The 18,530-nt window shown below is 38.6% G+C and overlaps 1 protein-coding gene across 1 annotated transcript; it reads right to left on the bottom strand.

Annotated features, from left to right (window-relative positions):
- Positions 1 to 225: 225 nt before the first annotated feature.
- LOC149395157 (uncharacterized) lies at positions 226 to 1,312 on the bottom strand. Its single transcript, XM_089614237.1, has 3 exons — positions 1,181 to 1,312; positions 417 to 1,145; positions 226 to 321 (listed from the first exon to the last, which is right to left on the bottom strand). Exons 1-3 carry the CDS (start codon positions 1,310 to 1,312, stop codon positions 226 to 228), a joined length of 957 nt encoding a protein of 318 aa, XP_089470363.1.
- Between the last annotated feature and the right edge of the window lie 17,218 nt (positions 1,313 to 18,530).

Here is an 18,530-nt window from a genome sequence, read left to right as displayed (position 1 = left end):
ATCAATCCTCGCCTAATACTACCTTTGAGCTTTGTTCCGATTTCGACACACTTGGAAGGATCGAAGCCATCGAGCCGTACTTGGACTGTTATCTCGGTACTCGTCGCATTGAGGGAGTCGGGTTCTTCTAGTGCAGAAACGCTCACGGCCGACTCCACGTTCATTAATTGCTATTGTTCCTCTTTGATCGCTTTAGCACAATGCTTGTGGCTAGTGAGATAACAACTACGGGAGGTCACCTAATTGCCTCGGATTTCTTTTATCCCGCCAGGCATAGGGAAGCGGATACATTGGTGAAAGGTTGAAGGTACAGCCCTCATCCTATGTATCCATGGTCTTCCCAAGATAATATTGTAGGGGGAGAGACAGTATAAAACTTGGAATTCCACTATTTTATTAATTCGACTTGTTTTTACGGGCAACCTGATTGTTCCTAGAGATGGAGTAGTTGTCCCATTGAAACCCGTCAATTGGGTTTGTTCTCTTTCGATCTCGTCTTCGCTGACTCCCATCCTAGCCAGGGTATCTTTGAAGATGAGATCTACGGAGCTACCTCCATCGATTAGGACCCTCGCGACCTCACAGTTAGATACATCAATCGTGATTACGAGTGCGTCGTCGTGCGGATCGGTTGTCCCTACGGCTTCTTTTTCGGAGAACGAGATTTGAACGTCTTGTTCTGGTCTGATTTTGGTGGTATGGTTGTTTAACTGTCTTTGATGTGCTTTAATTGAGTTGACCGTTCCATTGCAAAACTTCGAGCCGCCCATTATGAAGTCAACTCTATGTTTTGCGGAGGTCGGTGGGGAATTCGGTTCCCCTTCTTCAACAGGTCTCGATCTCTTTGGGGAGGGGTTGCCCCTTCCTTTGTTGTTGTTGTTGAAGACCTTCTTTTTTGGCGGGGGTCCCAGATCAACGTCTTTCAGTTCCCCTTTTGCGTATTTTTCTGCTAGAGCCTTGCGCATGGTCTCAAAATTAACCGTGTCGTGGCCGTTAGCTTTATGGAAACTGCAATACGCATTGGGATCCCACGTCCATTTTTTTGCCGGGGGACCTCCCTCCCTAATGTCTTCATTGACGTTGAAGGCGTAGTTAGGGGGGTGTGTGGTTTTCTGGCATGAGATGTAGCGTCGTGGGGGTTGGCCCTGCGAGGGTTGCCCCCAGCATTTACAGGTTTTACCCAAGTGTTAGAGGACGGTTTCTTCTCCGCTATGCGTTGCCTCTCATAGGAAGCGAATTCTTCTTCGGCTTTCGCATAATTTGCGGCTTTGTGAATCGCATCTTCCAACGTGAGGGGACGGTTAACAGTCATCTCTAGTTTCAACTTCGAGTCGTGCCTTAACCCGTTTCTCAGAGAGGTTATGGCAGATTCGTGACATACGTTAGAGATTTTTGAGAGCACGTCATTGTAACGGATCATGAAACATGAAATCTTTCAAGGATTCGTTCTCTTTCTGTTGAATTCCGCATAAATCTGCTATGGTCAGATCGTCCTCCACGAACATCGAATAGTGTTTAAGGAATGCAGCCGATAGTTTGTCAAAACTATTGATAGAGTTCGGCTCGAGTTTGGAGAACCACTCTAAAGCGGACCCGGACAAGCTTTCTGCGAATAATTGGCAATAACCTGCCTCCAATTCTCTCTCTGTGAGCATAACCCGTCCCATTGCGACTCTGAAAGACAAGATAAAAGCTTTCGGACTTGAAGTGCCACTATACCGTGGAAGGCGAATCTTTCCAGTATCCCCCAGTTGCAGTTCGGTAATATTTCTGGAAAAAGGAGTCATCCTCGTTTCTTCAACGAGACGATCTATTTCTGGGGATGAGCTGGTTGCATAATGAAATTCTGAGTGAACATCTCTCAGCTCGGCCGTTACTGACTCCTTAAATTGTTCTAGTTCGGTCATGTTGGGTTCGCCCTCGTGAAAGAGGCGAGGTCCCGAACGTATAAGTGTGACCGCGGTGGCCTCGACCGGGCTATGATGGGTCCGATTCATCCCACCAAAACGTTGGGGGGTGAACATTCGATAGGTCGCCAAAGGGCGAGATCCCGCATTAGTCGGGAAAGACCCGGATGGTGCTCCCCCTAGGGGAGGCGGAGGGAGACCGGAAGGGCCGATCGTGACTTCTGTCGCGACTTCACTGGCAGCCCCCCCCAAGCTGGAAGCTTGTGCCGGGAGACTGGTCTGTTCCTTGGGTGACCTGGATCCCAGAGAAATCCAGATGGACTCCGGGAGGGAGAGTCCGGCTTGTCTGAGCAGCCGAGGCCGCTTGACGAGCAGATTTAAAGGCGGTCGTATCTCCGGATCCTGCCTGAGGGTCCGGAGTGTGTTGAGGAGTAGACAGAGTATTCAACCGGTCATTAAGAGCCCGGTTGGTCTCTGCTTGCTCATCTATTTTTTTGGTCAACATATCCAGGATTGCCCTGATCCCCGGAGGGATCTCCTCTCCAGATTCGTAGTGAGTCGGAGTGGAAGACATGACGAAATATTTTTTTATGAACCGTTTCTTTCGAAGTTGGTCCTTCTGAATTTTCCCACAGACGGCGCCAAACTGTTGATGTCGATTTTTGAATCGATCGACAATCACAAATATTAAAACGCTAATATATGATATATATTTTATCGGGGTTCCAGAAGACGTCGTATAAGAAACTATTCAAAGATGAAAGACAATAATAAAAGGAAATTATTAATAAACTTTATCGATCACGAAAATGAATTACAATAGGACGAAGTGACGAAGTCTTGTAGGCGAATTCGGCACTAAAAACAATAATACTGAAACAATAATTCTGGAAGATAAATTCTGAACTTGTGTCCGCAAATACACATCTGATCCCCTATTTATAGATGAGGCAAGACTACTTTATTGAAGACACGTGTTGCTTGATCCGTTTCATATTGTCGGGGTTGAATTGGTCCTGGACCCGGTCTTCGTGACGCGATTTCTCTTTGATTGACCGATTCTTCTGGTTAGGACGACGTGGTCGAACTGGAAGACGTGACTAGGTCTGGGCCGATCTGGAACATAGCTGATCTTGGGCCGATTTGTCGAAGTCAAACTGGGCCCAAGACTGATATGCGGTCCGACCTGCAAAGATAATAATGGGCTCGGTATGAATTGAAGCCCAATATGAGATAATATTTTCGAAAGTAGATTTTTAACCTCCACAATAAGAACTGTCGAATGATAATGTTTTCATTATTATAATCTCACTAGCTATAATTGTGATTGACAGCATCAATTCTGACATATGGGTATTTGCAGAATTAAATAATTATTTATGGTAGTATTAATTATTTATTGTTTGATCAAGCAAATAATTAATCAATTACTTATTTGTTTATTGTCGGATCAAGTAAATAAATAATTAATTGGGTTTTAAGCAATTGGGCCTTGCGCATAATGAGGTGGATGATTTCTTAGGGTTTCGGGCATTGGGATTTGCGCCAATTCCCCCTTGGCTGTGTGCCAAAATTCGTCCATGCCATATTGGTATTTACCAATATTTTCTCTTTAGTTGTTTAAATAAAGGAAAGAAAAATATTTAAAAGGAAATAAGATGTTGTCCTTTATTTTCTCTCATGAATTTTTAGAGATAATAATATATAAAAGGAAATAAGATATTGTCATTTATTTTCTCTCATGAATACTATGAGAGAATGATATTTAAAAGGAAATAAGATATTATCTTTTATTCTTTCTCATGAATATTAGCAGAGAATAATATTTAAAAGGAAATAAGATATTTCCTTTATTATCTCATTAATAAATATTCTCTAGTTAAACAGAAAATAAAATCTCATAGATATTGATCTTATGGCTAAGAGAGAAAGTAGGATTCATGAGATGAGATACAAAGGCCAAGCTTTGATTCACTAGTGTGAACATAATAAAACGAAATAATATATTTTGGAAACTACTAAGAATATATCTTTTCCACTACTATAAATAGAGGTTCATGAGAAGGCAATATACAGACTTTTGTGCTTCAGAATTTTTGATTAAGAGCTATCCATCTCTCTCTTGGCCGACGCCCTTCTCCCTCTCTTGGAACTCTGTGATTCGAATCCCATAAATACGGTGCGATCTAAATACCTCGTTTTAGATCGTAGTGAGATAAAGACTGTGCTCACTCATCTTTCTTATTCGTCTCGAAGATTACGTCTCGAAAGATTACTGTGTCATCACTGACGAGTTCAGAGCGTCGAGGAGCTAAAGCTTGAAGATAGTCTTTTAAGACTGAAGACGGGGGAGTCAAAGCTTAAAGGTTCAGTAGCTGATGCGAAACATGTAAGTATTACTGAATCTCTGAACCTAGCTCTTATTGGTTGCTTGACATTGCTTTCATGAATAATTAATAAGTAAATCTAGATCTTGTTAGATAACCACAATATTAATTCGCTCTTGTTAGTGTAATTAATCTTTTCCACACTTAATATGGTTATCAAGGTGCTATAATCACCAACACTTCCTAGCCAATTAGTCCAGATTGGCACGCTCGGAATCACCATCGATGTTAGGACTATAATACCGGAAGTTGTGTATATTTATCACCTTGTCTTTTTCGATGTAGTTAGTCGGAAATTTTCCCAGTTAATTCATTTTTCTTTGTAACTCTATATATACTTGTAAATTCATTATTCATAATAACAAGTAGAATATATTCTCGGTATCTCGGAACTCTCTCTTTCTTTTCTGAGACTCTCTCTCTCTCTCTCTCTCTCTCTCTCTCATTCTACAATTTTCTTCCCCATTTACCCTTGTTTAAATTTAGTCATTTTTAATATTTTATTTTCTAACCATTTGTTTTTAAATAGAATATCATTTTCTTTAATAAGAGAATTTTTAGAAACGATAATTAACAGCAACAATTGGACCTTTAAAAGAGACTTTGTCGCTTCTAAAAGCTCATTGCATATTCTTAATTTATAAGAATATTCTATCTTAAAGTGTAAGCATTTTAATCTCTAATTTAGTCTCAATTCAATTCAAGAAAAATAAAACCAAAGATCTTAATAGCGGAAACGTACCCGAATTCATTGGATTGAATGCAGAAGATAGTTATGGTTATCCAATTGCAGTTTGCTTGAGTCTAGAGTATTCTTGTTGATGGAAATACAAAAAAAAAAGATACGTACTGCAATCAGGGACCAAGCATGTTATTAATAACTACCAGGTAGTTACTAATAACTATTGTCTATTTCTAATTTTGCCCTTCATCAAATTAGAATTGGCACTTATTGTATCCACATAATTATCGTGACAACTATATCCTTAAGCCACAAACTTTATTCTGACTTAGACCACATCAATTTTGACTTAATTAATTATATAACCCAACATACTTATTTAAGGGAAAATGGTGGCAATAATACTCAATGTTTGGTCAAAATACTATATACTCAAAGTTTTTTCTTTGACAAAAATACCACATGTTACGTTATAGTGGGTCCGTTACTGCTCGGACCTTTAAGTTCAAACAGATTTTTTAACGGCGAAGTATTTACGTCCAACTAAATTTGAAACTTTGAGTATTTTTGTCCAAGAAAAAAAAGGATGAGTATATAAGTAGTGTTTTGTCTAAACATTGAGTATTTTTGCCACCATTTCTCCTATATTTAATGACATTAGTAGTGCCAAAATATTCTAACAATCTCCCACTGGACTACACATGTATAAAATAAATGTGTCAACCTTAGCGCGCCAAAAAAAATTGTCATATTATGATGTGACATATTACAATCTCGTCCATCGATTATGCAATATAAGATCAAAGTTGTTTTCATTAGATTAATCACAACTAAACATATCAGTGGTCACATATATCAATATGCGGTAGATAAAATTATATGCAAGGTGGTCTATTCATATCCAATTTATCAGGTCCTACTTGATTTTAAAGAGACCAAACTTTATCCTCAATATGCAAAGTGTACCAAACTAATGTCATAATTCTGATCAGAAACAATAAATATGTGTGTTTACAAACAACACAAAAACATAAAGCACACCGCATGAACAAACAAACAAACTCCCACTGAATCCAGATATCCCGAAGCTTTAAAACACCATAAGAAAAGTGTGTTCATGAAAGACCTTAGATGGTAGACCTTTTGAGGGCATATTACCATGGAGTTTGTGTTGGAATTGACCTAGGGTTAAGAAAAGATTTAACGCTTCGAGAAAGTGGCGGAAAATAAAATTTTCTTCAAACAAGTAAAACGATTTTACTAATCTAGACAAAGAGTAAGCACATGTTATTATTAAAACTATCTAAAAGCGACTACACGTTTACTAACCTTTATGAAGCTTGATCGTTGAGAAGCTTGTGGAGGTTGAATCGCTCGTCTCCCCACGCAACTCGTCTTTCTTCGTTCTTCGGGGACTCGAGTAATTAACCACAAAAATTTCTATCACATAAATCACTCGAGGTAAGAAGGAATTAGTGTGAGGGCACTTCTAGACACGATGACTCAAGAACAAGTCTAAGAGTCGAAGAGCTAAAACACTAGGTCAAATGTGAACCTAGGTGCCAAGACAAAAACGAAAGGAACTAGAGAGAGAGGGAGATGGGCGGCCACAAGGTCTAGAGAGAGAATCTCTCAATTTCTAACTTATGTGGGATGAGAAACAATGAGAATGAGGGTCCTATTTATAGGAGAAGAATTAAATTCAACAAGGTAGTTTCCTCTTCTATAGAATATCACATAAATATTTGCTCTCCTATGCCTCATCTCACACGGCCATTACTACGCTTCTAGAAGCAAATTTGTTTCCTCTTTTGATTGCTTCTCCCTTGCCTTTGGCCACCCATAACAATTTCCTTCTAAAGGAAATTTATTTCCTCTTTTTCTTTTGGCAAGTATCTTCATACATCAATGCACAAAATAATTTCTCTTCCTTGGGTTTGGACGTGCAAGCCTTCTAGAAGGTGTTTTTAGATATTTCTTCATTTGTTCATGACAACATAAGAAAAGCCCATTAAGAATTTTCAAGTAAAATTCCATGATATGAAATTAATCCTCAAGGCCCAAAAATCTCATCATGGCCGAGTGATACATTTCGTTTGTCATCATATGACAATGCCAAAAAATTTATTTTGACATTCATGTCGTCCTATGTCAAAAAGACAAAAATACCCTTTAGACAATTTTCGTAAGTCTAGTTCTTGTTTTGACTTAGCTTCTAGTTTAACTATTCCTACTCGATATGATTTGTGATAGTGACCTCATGGATCCAAATGAACAAAGATTGAGCTAACATACTTGGACTCAAAAGTTCACAAATGTTTTCCAAGTTTAGCTTAATGTCAACTGACTCCATTAAAGAGTTGACACTAAGAATCTCTCGGTTCAAATGAATTTATTTTCTACTAAAAAATTCAACTTAATTGTGATGAGTGGATCCACTGAATATTATCTACGTTTACCCTTCATGAATATCATCAGCTAGTCGGAATTTACAAAATTACAATTTTACCCTTCTAGCTGTTATTTCCTCAACTCCTTTGTCGCTTGTGAATAAGTTAGAAACAATGTATTGACGAGGAGCTAACAAGTCCCATTGATTCATCCAAAGGAGTCATGACTCAATTTGGACACTGGCCAGTTCATTTATTCACATTCCAAGGAACAAAGCATGAGGTGATATACATTGCATTTCAGCAATCTTGTACATGAATTCCATATTTATGAGATCTTCACAAAGTTACACATGACATCTTCATAACTTAGTATTTCACCAATAGGTCCTGTTCAGAATCACATAGTGAATTCGAACTCTGACTTTCTCAAATGAGACTAAGTAAGCTATGAAATGACATGTCTCATTTCAGGATTGAGGTAAGCATGATGCAATTCATACGTAGTGACTTCGATACATAAGAGGTTAAATGGTTTGTTCTTATTCTGCTCTAGAAGTGCACTGGTCAATTCAGTACCTTCAGAAGATACCTAGAAGAACTATAGAGTCTCCAACTCTCTATGCCCCATAACCAGACATCATAGATTCTCCTAACAATCGTAACGATATCAATAGTCCTTTGATCCTTAGATTGCGAATATATTGTTTTAAGCAAACCATGAAGAGTTTGTTCATGCAAATCTACATTTGTGGTTAGGTTTGTTTAAGGACTAAAGACTATAGATTATCATGATAAAGCTTTAAACAGACAAGGAAGAATGAATGTTTCAACTTTTATAAATGACTCAGTAGCTACAAGCTAGAGTCTTCGTGAGACTTTATTACATCAAATGTACATAAGTAAGGACTACTACTCTTCTTGTGGGCACCATTGACAACATTTTGTTCCTAAATGCTTTATGTAAGTCTGTCCACTTTGCACTCTTAAATTAACAACTAAAAACTTGATGTCGACATGTTTCGACTTTGTCGAGCTCCTATTATTGTTGGAATACTTTACAACTGATTTATCATCACAACATAACTTAAGCGGCCTTTCAATTCTTTTATAGATACATAACCCCGTAACACAATTCATCAGTCATATACCATCACTAGGACAAAATACGTTATCCGGTGCGACGAATGTCGCACCTAAAAGTTTATTAGGTGCGACAGCATCGCACCGGATAACCCGTCGCAGAAGGTATTGGGTGCGACATGTCGCACCTAATAAGTACCCCTTTAGGTGCGACACTTTCAGGTGCGACATGTCGCACCAAATACAGAAGCCGTTTTCCTGCCAAATTTAATAAACTTGGCGGGTAAATTCATATCGGGTGCGACATTGTCGCACCCAATACTGTTCCCGCACAATATTCGGTGCGACAATGTCGCACCCAATATGTTTTTTAATTAAAAAAATTACTGAATTAAATAAAAATTAATTAACAAAATTCATTTAGAATTAAATAAAAATTAATTTAGAATTAAATAAAAATTAATTAACTAAATTCTAAATTAATTATAAATAATATTCTGAAAATATAATTCTTAATTAAAAATACAAATTCATTCTAAAAAAGCGAAAAATAAATTCCTAATTTTTTTTCCTATAAAACTCATCGATAGTAGAATTCCCTCTACCGAATAAGTTGCCAGAACTTCGAGAACCGCTTCCACGTCCTCGTCCACCGCTGCCTGACGCGCTGCCGCTCGCTCCACCGCTACCGTAAGGACGGTCTCGCAAGAAATCCATAGAACCATGCGTAGAACTCGGCGTGGAACCTGGCGTCTGCTGATCAGTCCCACCTGGTTGCGATGCAGGAGGTTGGGGAGTCGTGGGAGGTGTTGGAATTGATCTAGGGTTTAAGAAAAAGTTTAACGCTTCGTTAAGCGGCGGAATTTTAAAAATTTTCTTTTCAAGTAAAAACGGTTTTTACTAACCTAGACAAAGAGCAAGTACATATAACTAAAAACTATAATGAGCATAGAAGTTTACTAACCTTTCTTGAAGCTTGAACTTTGAGAAGCTTTTGGAAAGTTTGCAACGCTCGTCTCCTCGCAGCACGTCTCTCTTTCTTTCCTCGGCAACTCGAGTAACCACGATGGTTTCTATCACTAAATCACTCGAAATAAAAGGAATTAGTGAGTGGGCACTTTTAAACACTACGACTTAAGAACGAGTCTTGAAGTCGCAGAGCAAAAATCTAGGTCAAATGAGGACCTAGGTGCCAAAACAATAAAACGAAATTGAAGAGAGAGAGAGAGGAGAGGGGGGGCCACAAGTTCTAGAGAGAGAAGCTCTCAATCTCTAACTTATGTGGAATCAGACAAATGAGAAGAATGAGGCTCCTATTTATAGGAGAGGTCTCACCTTCAATAAGGTAGTTTCCTCTTCTATAGAATGAGCAAATTTCCTCTTTTTTCCTCTTGAGATGCTCGGCCAACATAGGCTTCATTAAGCCTTGGATTTGTTTCCTATTTTGTTCCATGCCTTGCCTTTGTCTCTCTCTTGGCCGAATTCTCTTAAGCATCCTCATGCAAATTTGTTTCCTCTTTTTCTTTTGGCAAGTATCTTGATACATTTATGCACAAAATATTCTCTCTTTCTTTGGGTATTATGGGCGCCCACATTGTCTCTAGAAGGAGCTTCTAGAAGCGTCTTCATTTGTTCGTGACAACATGAAAAAGGCCCATTAAGAATTTTCAATAAAATATTTATGAAATGAAATTTATTCACAAGGCCCAATTATGTTAATATGGCCGAGTGACATTAAGTCATCAAATGAACTTGTCAAAAAATTTATTGACATTCATTTCATGCTATGTCTCAAAAGACAAAAATATCCTTTTGACAATTTTCGTTCTTGTTTTGACTTAGCTTCCAGTTTAACTATTCCTAATCGATGTGATTCGTGATAGTGACCTCATGGATCCAAATGAACAAAGCTTGAGCTAAAATACTTGGACTCAAAAGTTCACAAACCTTTTCCAAGTTTAGCTTAATGTCAACTGACTCCACAAAAGAGTTGACACTGAAAATCTCTCGGTTCAAATGAATTTATTTTCTACTCAAGAATTCAACCTAATTGTAATGAGTGGATCCACAGAATATTATCAGTGTTTACCCTTCATGAATATCATCAGCTAGTCGGGATTTACAAAATTACCATTTTACCCTTCTAGCTGTTATTTCCTCAACTCCTTTGTCGCTTGTGAATAAGTTAGAAACAATGTATTGACGAGGAGCTAACAAGTCACATTGTTTCATCCAAAAGTGTCAGGACTCAATTTGGACACTGGCCAGTTCATTTATTTACACTCCAAGGAACAAAACATGAGGTGATATTCATTGCATTTCAGCAATCTTGTACATGAATTCCATATCTATGAGAACTTCACAAAGTTTACTCATGACATTCTCACAACTTAGTACTTCACCAATATGCCTTGTTCGGAATCATATAGTGAGTCCGAACTCTGACTTTCTCAAATGAGAATACTAAGGTGTGAAAATGACATGTCTCATTTCAGGATTAAGGTAAGCACGATGCAATTCATACGTAGTGACTTCGAGACATAAGAGGTTAAATGGTTTGTTCTTATCTTGTCTCTAGAAGTGCACTGGTCAATTCAGTACCTTCGGAAGATACCTAGAAGAACTATAGAGTCTCAACTCTCAATGCCTCATAACCAGACATCATAGATTCTTCTAACAATCATACTGAGGTCAATAGTCCTTTGACCCTTAGATTGCGAATATATCGTTTTAAGAAAACTACGAAGAGTTTGTTCATGCAAATCTACATTTGTCTCTTCGTAAGTTGTTTAGTTTGTTTATGGACTAAAGACTAATGTTTTATCATAAAGCTTCAAACAAGGAAGATTGAATGAAAGTTTCAACTTTTATTAATAAATAAGCAATTACAAGCAAGAGTCTTCATGAGACTTTATTACATCAAATGTACAATATAAGGATTACAACTCTTCTTGTGGGCACCATTCACAACGAACTCCCACTTGACTCAAAGAAGATGTGTGTAGTCCTTCATGCCTAATCCCGCTCGATGTTGGTCGAAGACCTTGTTCGCTAGGGCCTTTTTGAATGGATCTGCTAGGTTGTCCATCGTTGAGATCTTCTTCACTTCCACGTCTCCGCGCTGCACGATCTCTCGTATCAAATGGTATTTCCTCTCGATATGCTTAGAGCGCTTATGGCTTCGAGGTTCCTTTGAGTTAGCGATAGCCCCACTATTATCACAATAAAGAGTCATGGGCTTGTCGACGTTTGGAACAACTTCCAAATACTTAAGGAATTTTCTAAGCCATACAGCCTCTTTGGATGCTTCACCAGCAGCCACATATTCTGCCTCCATTGTTGAGTCAGCAATACAAGATTGCTTAATACTCCTCCACACAACAACTCCACCATTAAGGATGAACACAGATCCCGAAGTGGATTTCCTGGAATCCTTATCCGCTTGAAAATCGGAGTCGGTATATCCCGTCATAGTCAGGTCAGTACCTGAGTATGTAAGCATCAAGTTCCTAGTTCTTCAAAGATACTTAAGAACATGCTTAACAGCAATCCAGTGCTCGGGTCCAGGGTTGGATTAGAAACGGCTAACTACGCCAACGGCAAAACATATACATGGTCTAGTGCAAAGCATAGCATACATGAGGCTTCCTACGACAGAGGCGTAAGGAATTTTCCTCATGTCTTCAATCTCTTGTGCAGTCTTGGGAGACTGGTCCTTAGAGAGTGAAACTCCATGCCTAAAGGGTGTTTTACCCTTCTTGGAGTCTTGCATCGAGAAGCGATCCATCACCTTATCAATATAAGATGCTTGAGAGAGTGACAGGGTCCGGTGTTTCCTATCTCGAAAGATTTGGATTCCCAGAATGTACGCGGCTTCTCCTAGATCCTTCATATCGAATTGCTTTGCCAGCCAGACCTTAACTTCAGATAACTTACCCACGTCATTACCAATGAGTAGTATATCATCGACATATAGCACCAGAAACACAACTTTGCCTTCGTGTATTAACTTGTAAACACAAGGCTCATCTATTGATTGTTCAAAGCCAAAGCTCTTTACAGTTTCATCGAATCTAATATTCCATGACCTAGATGCTTGCTTTAATCCATAAATGGACTTAAGTAACTCATAAACGTTGGTCTCTTGACCTTCTTCCATGAAACCGTCTGGTTGAGCCATGTAAATGCGCTCGTCAAGATTGCCATTCAGAAAGGCTGTCTTGACATTCATTTGCCAGATCTCATAGTCGAGAGCTGCAGCTATGGATAGGAGTATGCGGATGGATTTAAGCATCGCGACTAGCGAGAAGGTTTCTTCATAGTCAATCCCTTCTTGTTGGGTATAACCCTTCGCCACAAGTCGTGCTTTGAACGTCTCGACGTTCCCATCAGGACCCTTTTTCTTCTTGTATATCCACTTACACCATACGGGTTTAATCCCTTCAGGAAGGTCTACAAGTTTCCAGACTTTGTTGACATACATCGAGTGCATTTCAACTTTCATGGCGTCAAGCCAAAGGTTTGATTCAGAACAAGCCATCGCTTGGCTATAGGAAACAGGATCATCCATGTCAGAGACGGCTACGAGAGAGTCTCCATAAGACATGTACCTGTCAGGCTTTTGAGTAGCCCTCCCACTACGTCGAAGTACTACTTGACGAGATTCTGATGAGTTAGGTTGTGTTTCAGTTGGGGTAAGAACAGTTCTTACAGATGAGGTAGAAGCTTCCTCACCCAACTTTTCTTCAAGCACAATTTTGCTTCTAGGTTTTGCATCTTTCATAAAGTCCTCCTCAAGGAAACGAGCATTCGTGCTAACAAAAGTCTTATCGTCGTCGGGACTATAGAAGATGAAACCCTTGGTTTCCTTTGGATATCCCACAAACAAGCACAATTTTGACCTACTAGCCAACTTGCTAGTCTTTTGCCTTAGCACGTGTGCAGGGCAACCCCAAATTCTGATGTGACCCAGATTTACTTTACGGTCAGTCCATCGTTCATAAGGAGTACCAGGAACCGTTTTGGACGGAACTTGGTTCAGAATGTAAGCGGCTGTTTCGAGGGCATATCCCCAAAAGGAAAGAGGGAGTGATGAGTAACTCATCATTGATCAAACCATTTCCATAAGAGTTCGGTTCCTTCTCTCTGAAACTCCATTTTGTTGAGGTGTGCCAGGTGCGGTAAGCTGAGAAGCGATACCTCCTTCTTTAAGAAAGTCATCGAACTCTCCAGACATATACTCACCATCTCGATCAGATCGAAGTGTTTTGATCACTTTTCCAGTTTGCTTTTCCACTAAAGCCCTAAAGACCTTAAATACGTTAAAGGTCTCGGATTTGTGTTTGAGAAAATAGACAAAACCATATCGTGAGTAATCATCAGTGAAGGTAACGAAGTATTCGTATCCCCTACGTTCATGTTGGCTGAGCGGACCACATACATCAGAATGTATTAGTTCCAGCAACTCAGTGGCTCTTCGACCCTTATCGGAGAAAGGTCGCTTAGTCATTTTTCCTTCTATGCAGGATTCACAAGTAGGTAGTGAACCTATTGCAGAGGCTTGGAGTGGACCGTCCCTCACAAGTCTCTTAATCCTATCTAGACTGATATGACCAAGTCTTAAGTGCCATAGGTGTGTTGATTTTGTTAGATCGGAGGATTCATAAAGTTTGATCCTCTTTGGCTCCCTAATTAGATCATTATCTATTTCGGTGTCTAAAAGAGAAGGTTGAGTGGGATAGATGTAGAAAAGAGCATTCTTCATACATGCATCAGTGACAAAAGAATTATCAGGAAACGAAATACGAATTCCATTCTTAATGAACGTTAAACAATAATCTTGCTCGAGAAGACGAGCAACGGATATTAAGTTCTTCCCAAAGGTAGGAACAAAATAAACATTATTCAAGTTTAAAGTGCGGTCTTCAAAAGACAGCGTCACGGATCCCACAGCCTTCGCGGACACCAGGCTCCCATCACCCCATTTGAAACAGAACTCGCCTTCCTCTAAGCTTTTGGTTTTCTTGAAATTATTCAAGGAACAACAAATATGGTTAGTAGCAGCGGAATCAAGAATCCACGTTGATACATTATCAGCTACTAAGCATGCTTCGGTAACTAGTACAATACTATGTTCCTTTGCTTTGAGATAGGCAGGACAGTTCTTTTTATCGGCCTTGTGAGGTCGCTTCTTAGTTGTAGAGGCGGAGGCTTTTTGCTCAATAGCATGTGCCTCTCCTTTATTCCTTTTTCTCTTAGTGAGACCTACAGCAGTGTGAAGTTCCATCATAAGCTTGGTAACAGTGTACTCTAGCTTGTTTATGGAGTAGTTCATCTTGGAGGTATCAAGAGATGCGGGGAGAGTTTCTAAGATCATATCTATGACATTCTTCCCATCAATCTCAAATCCTAGGATTTCCATTTTATTTAGATAACTAATTATCAGTATCATAAAGTCTCCAACAGGAGTCCTAGCCTTCATGCGACGCATTGCTTGTTGCCTTGCTTGACGCATTTTCCCTTCAAACATCTCATGGAGATAGTTGAGCATGTCGGCGGGAGTCTCGATGTCACGATGTTGTTGTTGCAACACATTGTTCATTGATGCTAAGATATAGCACCTCACAATCTCATTGGAGCAAAGCCAGGCCGCCAAGGCGTCTCTGTCCTCTTGAGTCGAATCATCATTCGTTTGAGGAGGACACAGGGTGGTGAGTACCCATTTGTGCTTGTTAACGGTAACTATTATGTCGAGGTTATGTTTCGAATCTACGTAGTTTTTTTTTCGAGTTTGTTCGAGGAAAGAATGGTTGAGAGAGGATTGAGAGACATTTTGCCTATAATAGTTGAAACAAGTTTATGATTTAGTCTTAGGTTTAGGATTTAAGTTTTATTTAAGACTTTGATAAAATCCAAAGGTGTTATAAACCAAACGATAATTTACTCCCTCAAGAGAAGGCCGCAAAAAATCTCCATTTATAAGTAAATGACACATCATTAATGCTTAGCCAAGATGTCAATACACCAATTTTGACCAGCCACCTTTTAAATTGGTTTGATCACTCATATCCTTTCGCAGGGCCTCGAGGAAGGATTACTAAGGATTGAGTCTAAGTGTGTAACCAACCACTTAGTCCAAAAGATTGACTTTGAAAAACAATCCGCCGAGGGGAGGTCTTGTCTCATTGTCTAACTTTCGGATTTAGCTCATTGAGCAATGATCAGTGCAAAGCGCCCTTGAGTACTCTCATTTAAGAGAGGGCCACGAGGTGACTCTTAGCCTCGCGACAATTGCACTTTTCATTACTTTTGGGGATCGTGGGTTACAAACAACAAGTATAACCCTCCCACTTAGTTTTTAGAGTTGGTACATCGACTCTTATAAGTTCGGAAACGGTTTTCCTAGTTACAGAGCGATAGAGCGGACAACTAGAAGAGAATCCTAGATATTCATGTTCAGAGCAGTATTAGTGCATAAAGGCACAAGGTACATACTCGATCTTTTCCTATTTTCTATTTCGGGAAAGTGCGTGAGCGAAGTGTGAACTTCAACTCACTCGAACACTTGAAAGTTTGAGATTACACATCTTTTTATTTTTCGGCTTGTCTACAAAGAGACCTCGCACTCAAATTTTCAAGAGCATATAGATTTTGAACATATGTGATATAGATATAGTTTTGAAAACATTTTGAAAATTTATTTGATTTGGATGACAAAATATTTTTCAAGTTTGAAAGTGAAAACGGTTTTTCAAAATTCAAACTAGTTTTGTAAAAATTACATTTCAATTAAACTTTCAAAAATCAAAACATTTTAATCTTATACATCATGTTTCTAATCTTATGAAAAACATTTTTTCTCAAGAAATTTTTCTCATTAGAGTTCTATAACTCATGGTAGTGGGGCTGAAAATCCGGAATTCTAAAAAACTGGAGTTTCGGAATAGCCGCGCACCTCGGAGTAAAATCACCATAACTGGCGGCTCCGATGTCGTTTTGACCTGATACCAGTTGCATTGGACAGAGGACAGAGAGAGTTTAATTTGATTTAAGAATCATTAAATTTAGATTTCTGAGCAGAGAGTTATGCCACTTTTACTGCAGGTTTTACTCCAGCTCGAAGAAAAAGAAATAATTAAAGCTTGGTCCTTTTTAGGTGCGAAAAAGAATCGAGTGTAACGGAACGTTTTAGGATGTTGTTAAAGCTTTTATTTGTGTTTTATTAGCAAGGTAATAACATGGTATAAAAGAAATAACAACATGCATAAAACGATTCAAGTAAATAAAAGAAACTAGTAAGACAAGAAAACTAGTCACAAAATTTACTCGAAATTTCTCAAACCTTTAAAACACGTTTTTCAATATAACAAATTAAAAACTTTTAGAACTGATTCTAATGTGTTTTAATAACATCCCAAACTCATAGAAAATCAACATGATTTTTAATTTAAAGGCAAGAGCAATAAATTAAAAAAAATAAGATAACAATTCTAACTTGTCACAAAATTAGTAAACTTTCGAAAACGATTTTCAAGCTCGTATTTTTAAATAAATGTACATGCTAATCTTTGACCATAGCTCTGATACCATTTGTTGGAATTGATCTAGGGTTTAAGAAAAAGTTTAACGCTTCGTTAAGCGGCGGAATTTTAAAAATTTTCTTTTCAAGTAAAAACGGTTTTTACTAACCTAGACAAAGAGCAAGTACATATAAATAAAAACTATAATGAGCATAGAAGTTTACTAACCTTTCTTGAAGCTTGAACTTTGAGAATCTTTTGGAAAGGTTGCAACCCTCGTCTCCTCGCAGCACGTCTCTCTTTCTTTCCTCGGCAACTCGAGTAACCACGATGGTTTCTATCACTAAATCACTCGAAATAAAAGGAATCAGTGAGTGGGCACTTATAAACACTACGACTTAAGAACGAGTCTTGAAGTCGCAGAGCTAAACTCTAGGTCAAATGAGGACCTAAGTGCCAAAACAATAAAACGAAATTGACTAGAGAGAGAGAGGAGAGGGGCGGCCACAAGTTCTAGAGAGAGAGGCTCTCAATCTCTAACTTATGTGGAATCAGAAAAATGAGAAGAATGAGGCTCCTATTTGTAGGAAAGGTCTCACCTTCAATAAGGTAGTTTCCTCTTCTATAGAATGAGCCAATTTCCTCTTTTTTCCTCTTGAGATGCTCGGTCAACATAGGCTTCATTAAGTCTTGGATTTGTTTCCTATTTTGTTCCATGCCTTGCCTTTGTCTCTCTCTTGGCCGAATTCCCTTAAGCATCCTCATGCAAATTTGTTTCCTCTTTTTCTTTTGGCAAGTATCTTGATACATTTATGCACAAAATATTCTCTCTTTCTTTGCGTATTATGGGCGCCTACATTGTCTCTAGAAGGAGCTTCTAGAAGCTTCTTCATTTGTTCATGACAACATGAAAAATGCCCATTAAGAATTTTCAATAAAATTCTTATGAAATGAAATTAATTCACAAGGCCCAATTATGTTAATATGGCCGAGTGACATTAAGTCATCAAATGAACTTGTCAAAAAATTTATTGACATTCATTTCATGCTATGTCTCAAAAGACAAAAATACCATTTTGACAATTTTCGTTCTTGTTTTGACTTAGCTTCCAGTTTAACTATTCCTAATCGATGTGATTCGTGACAGTGACCTCCTGGATCCAAATGAACAAAGCTTGAGCTAAAATACTTGGACTCAAAAGTTCACAAACCTTTTCCAAGTTTAGCTTAATGTCAACTGACTCCACTAAAGAGTTGACACTGAAAATCTCTCGGTTCAAATGAATTTATTTTCTACTCAAGAATTCAACCTAATTGTAATGAGTGGATCCACAGAATATTATTAGTGTTTACCCTTCATGAATATCATCAGCTAGTCGGGATTTACGAAATTACCATTTTACCCTTCTAGCCGTTATTTCCTCAACTCATTTGTCGCTTGTGAATAAGTTAGAAACAATGTATTGACGAGGAGCTAACAAGTCACATTGTTTCATCCAAAAGTGTCAGGACTCAATTTGGACACTGGCCAGTTCATTTATTCACACTCCAAGGAACAAAGC

Source organism: Urtica dioica, chromosome 5, assembly GCF_054948205.1.
Source record: "Urtica dioica subsp. dioica isolate 48M chromosome 5, U.dioica_male_clone48M_v1_H2, whole genome shotgun sequence".
Lineage (NCBI taxonomy): Eukaryota > Viridiplantae > Streptophyta > Magnoliopsida > Rosales > Urticaceae > Urtica > Urtica dioica.
The sequence above is the reverse complement of the archived record's forward strand: the minus strand, read 5'-3'. Positions and strand labels throughout refer to the sequence as shown.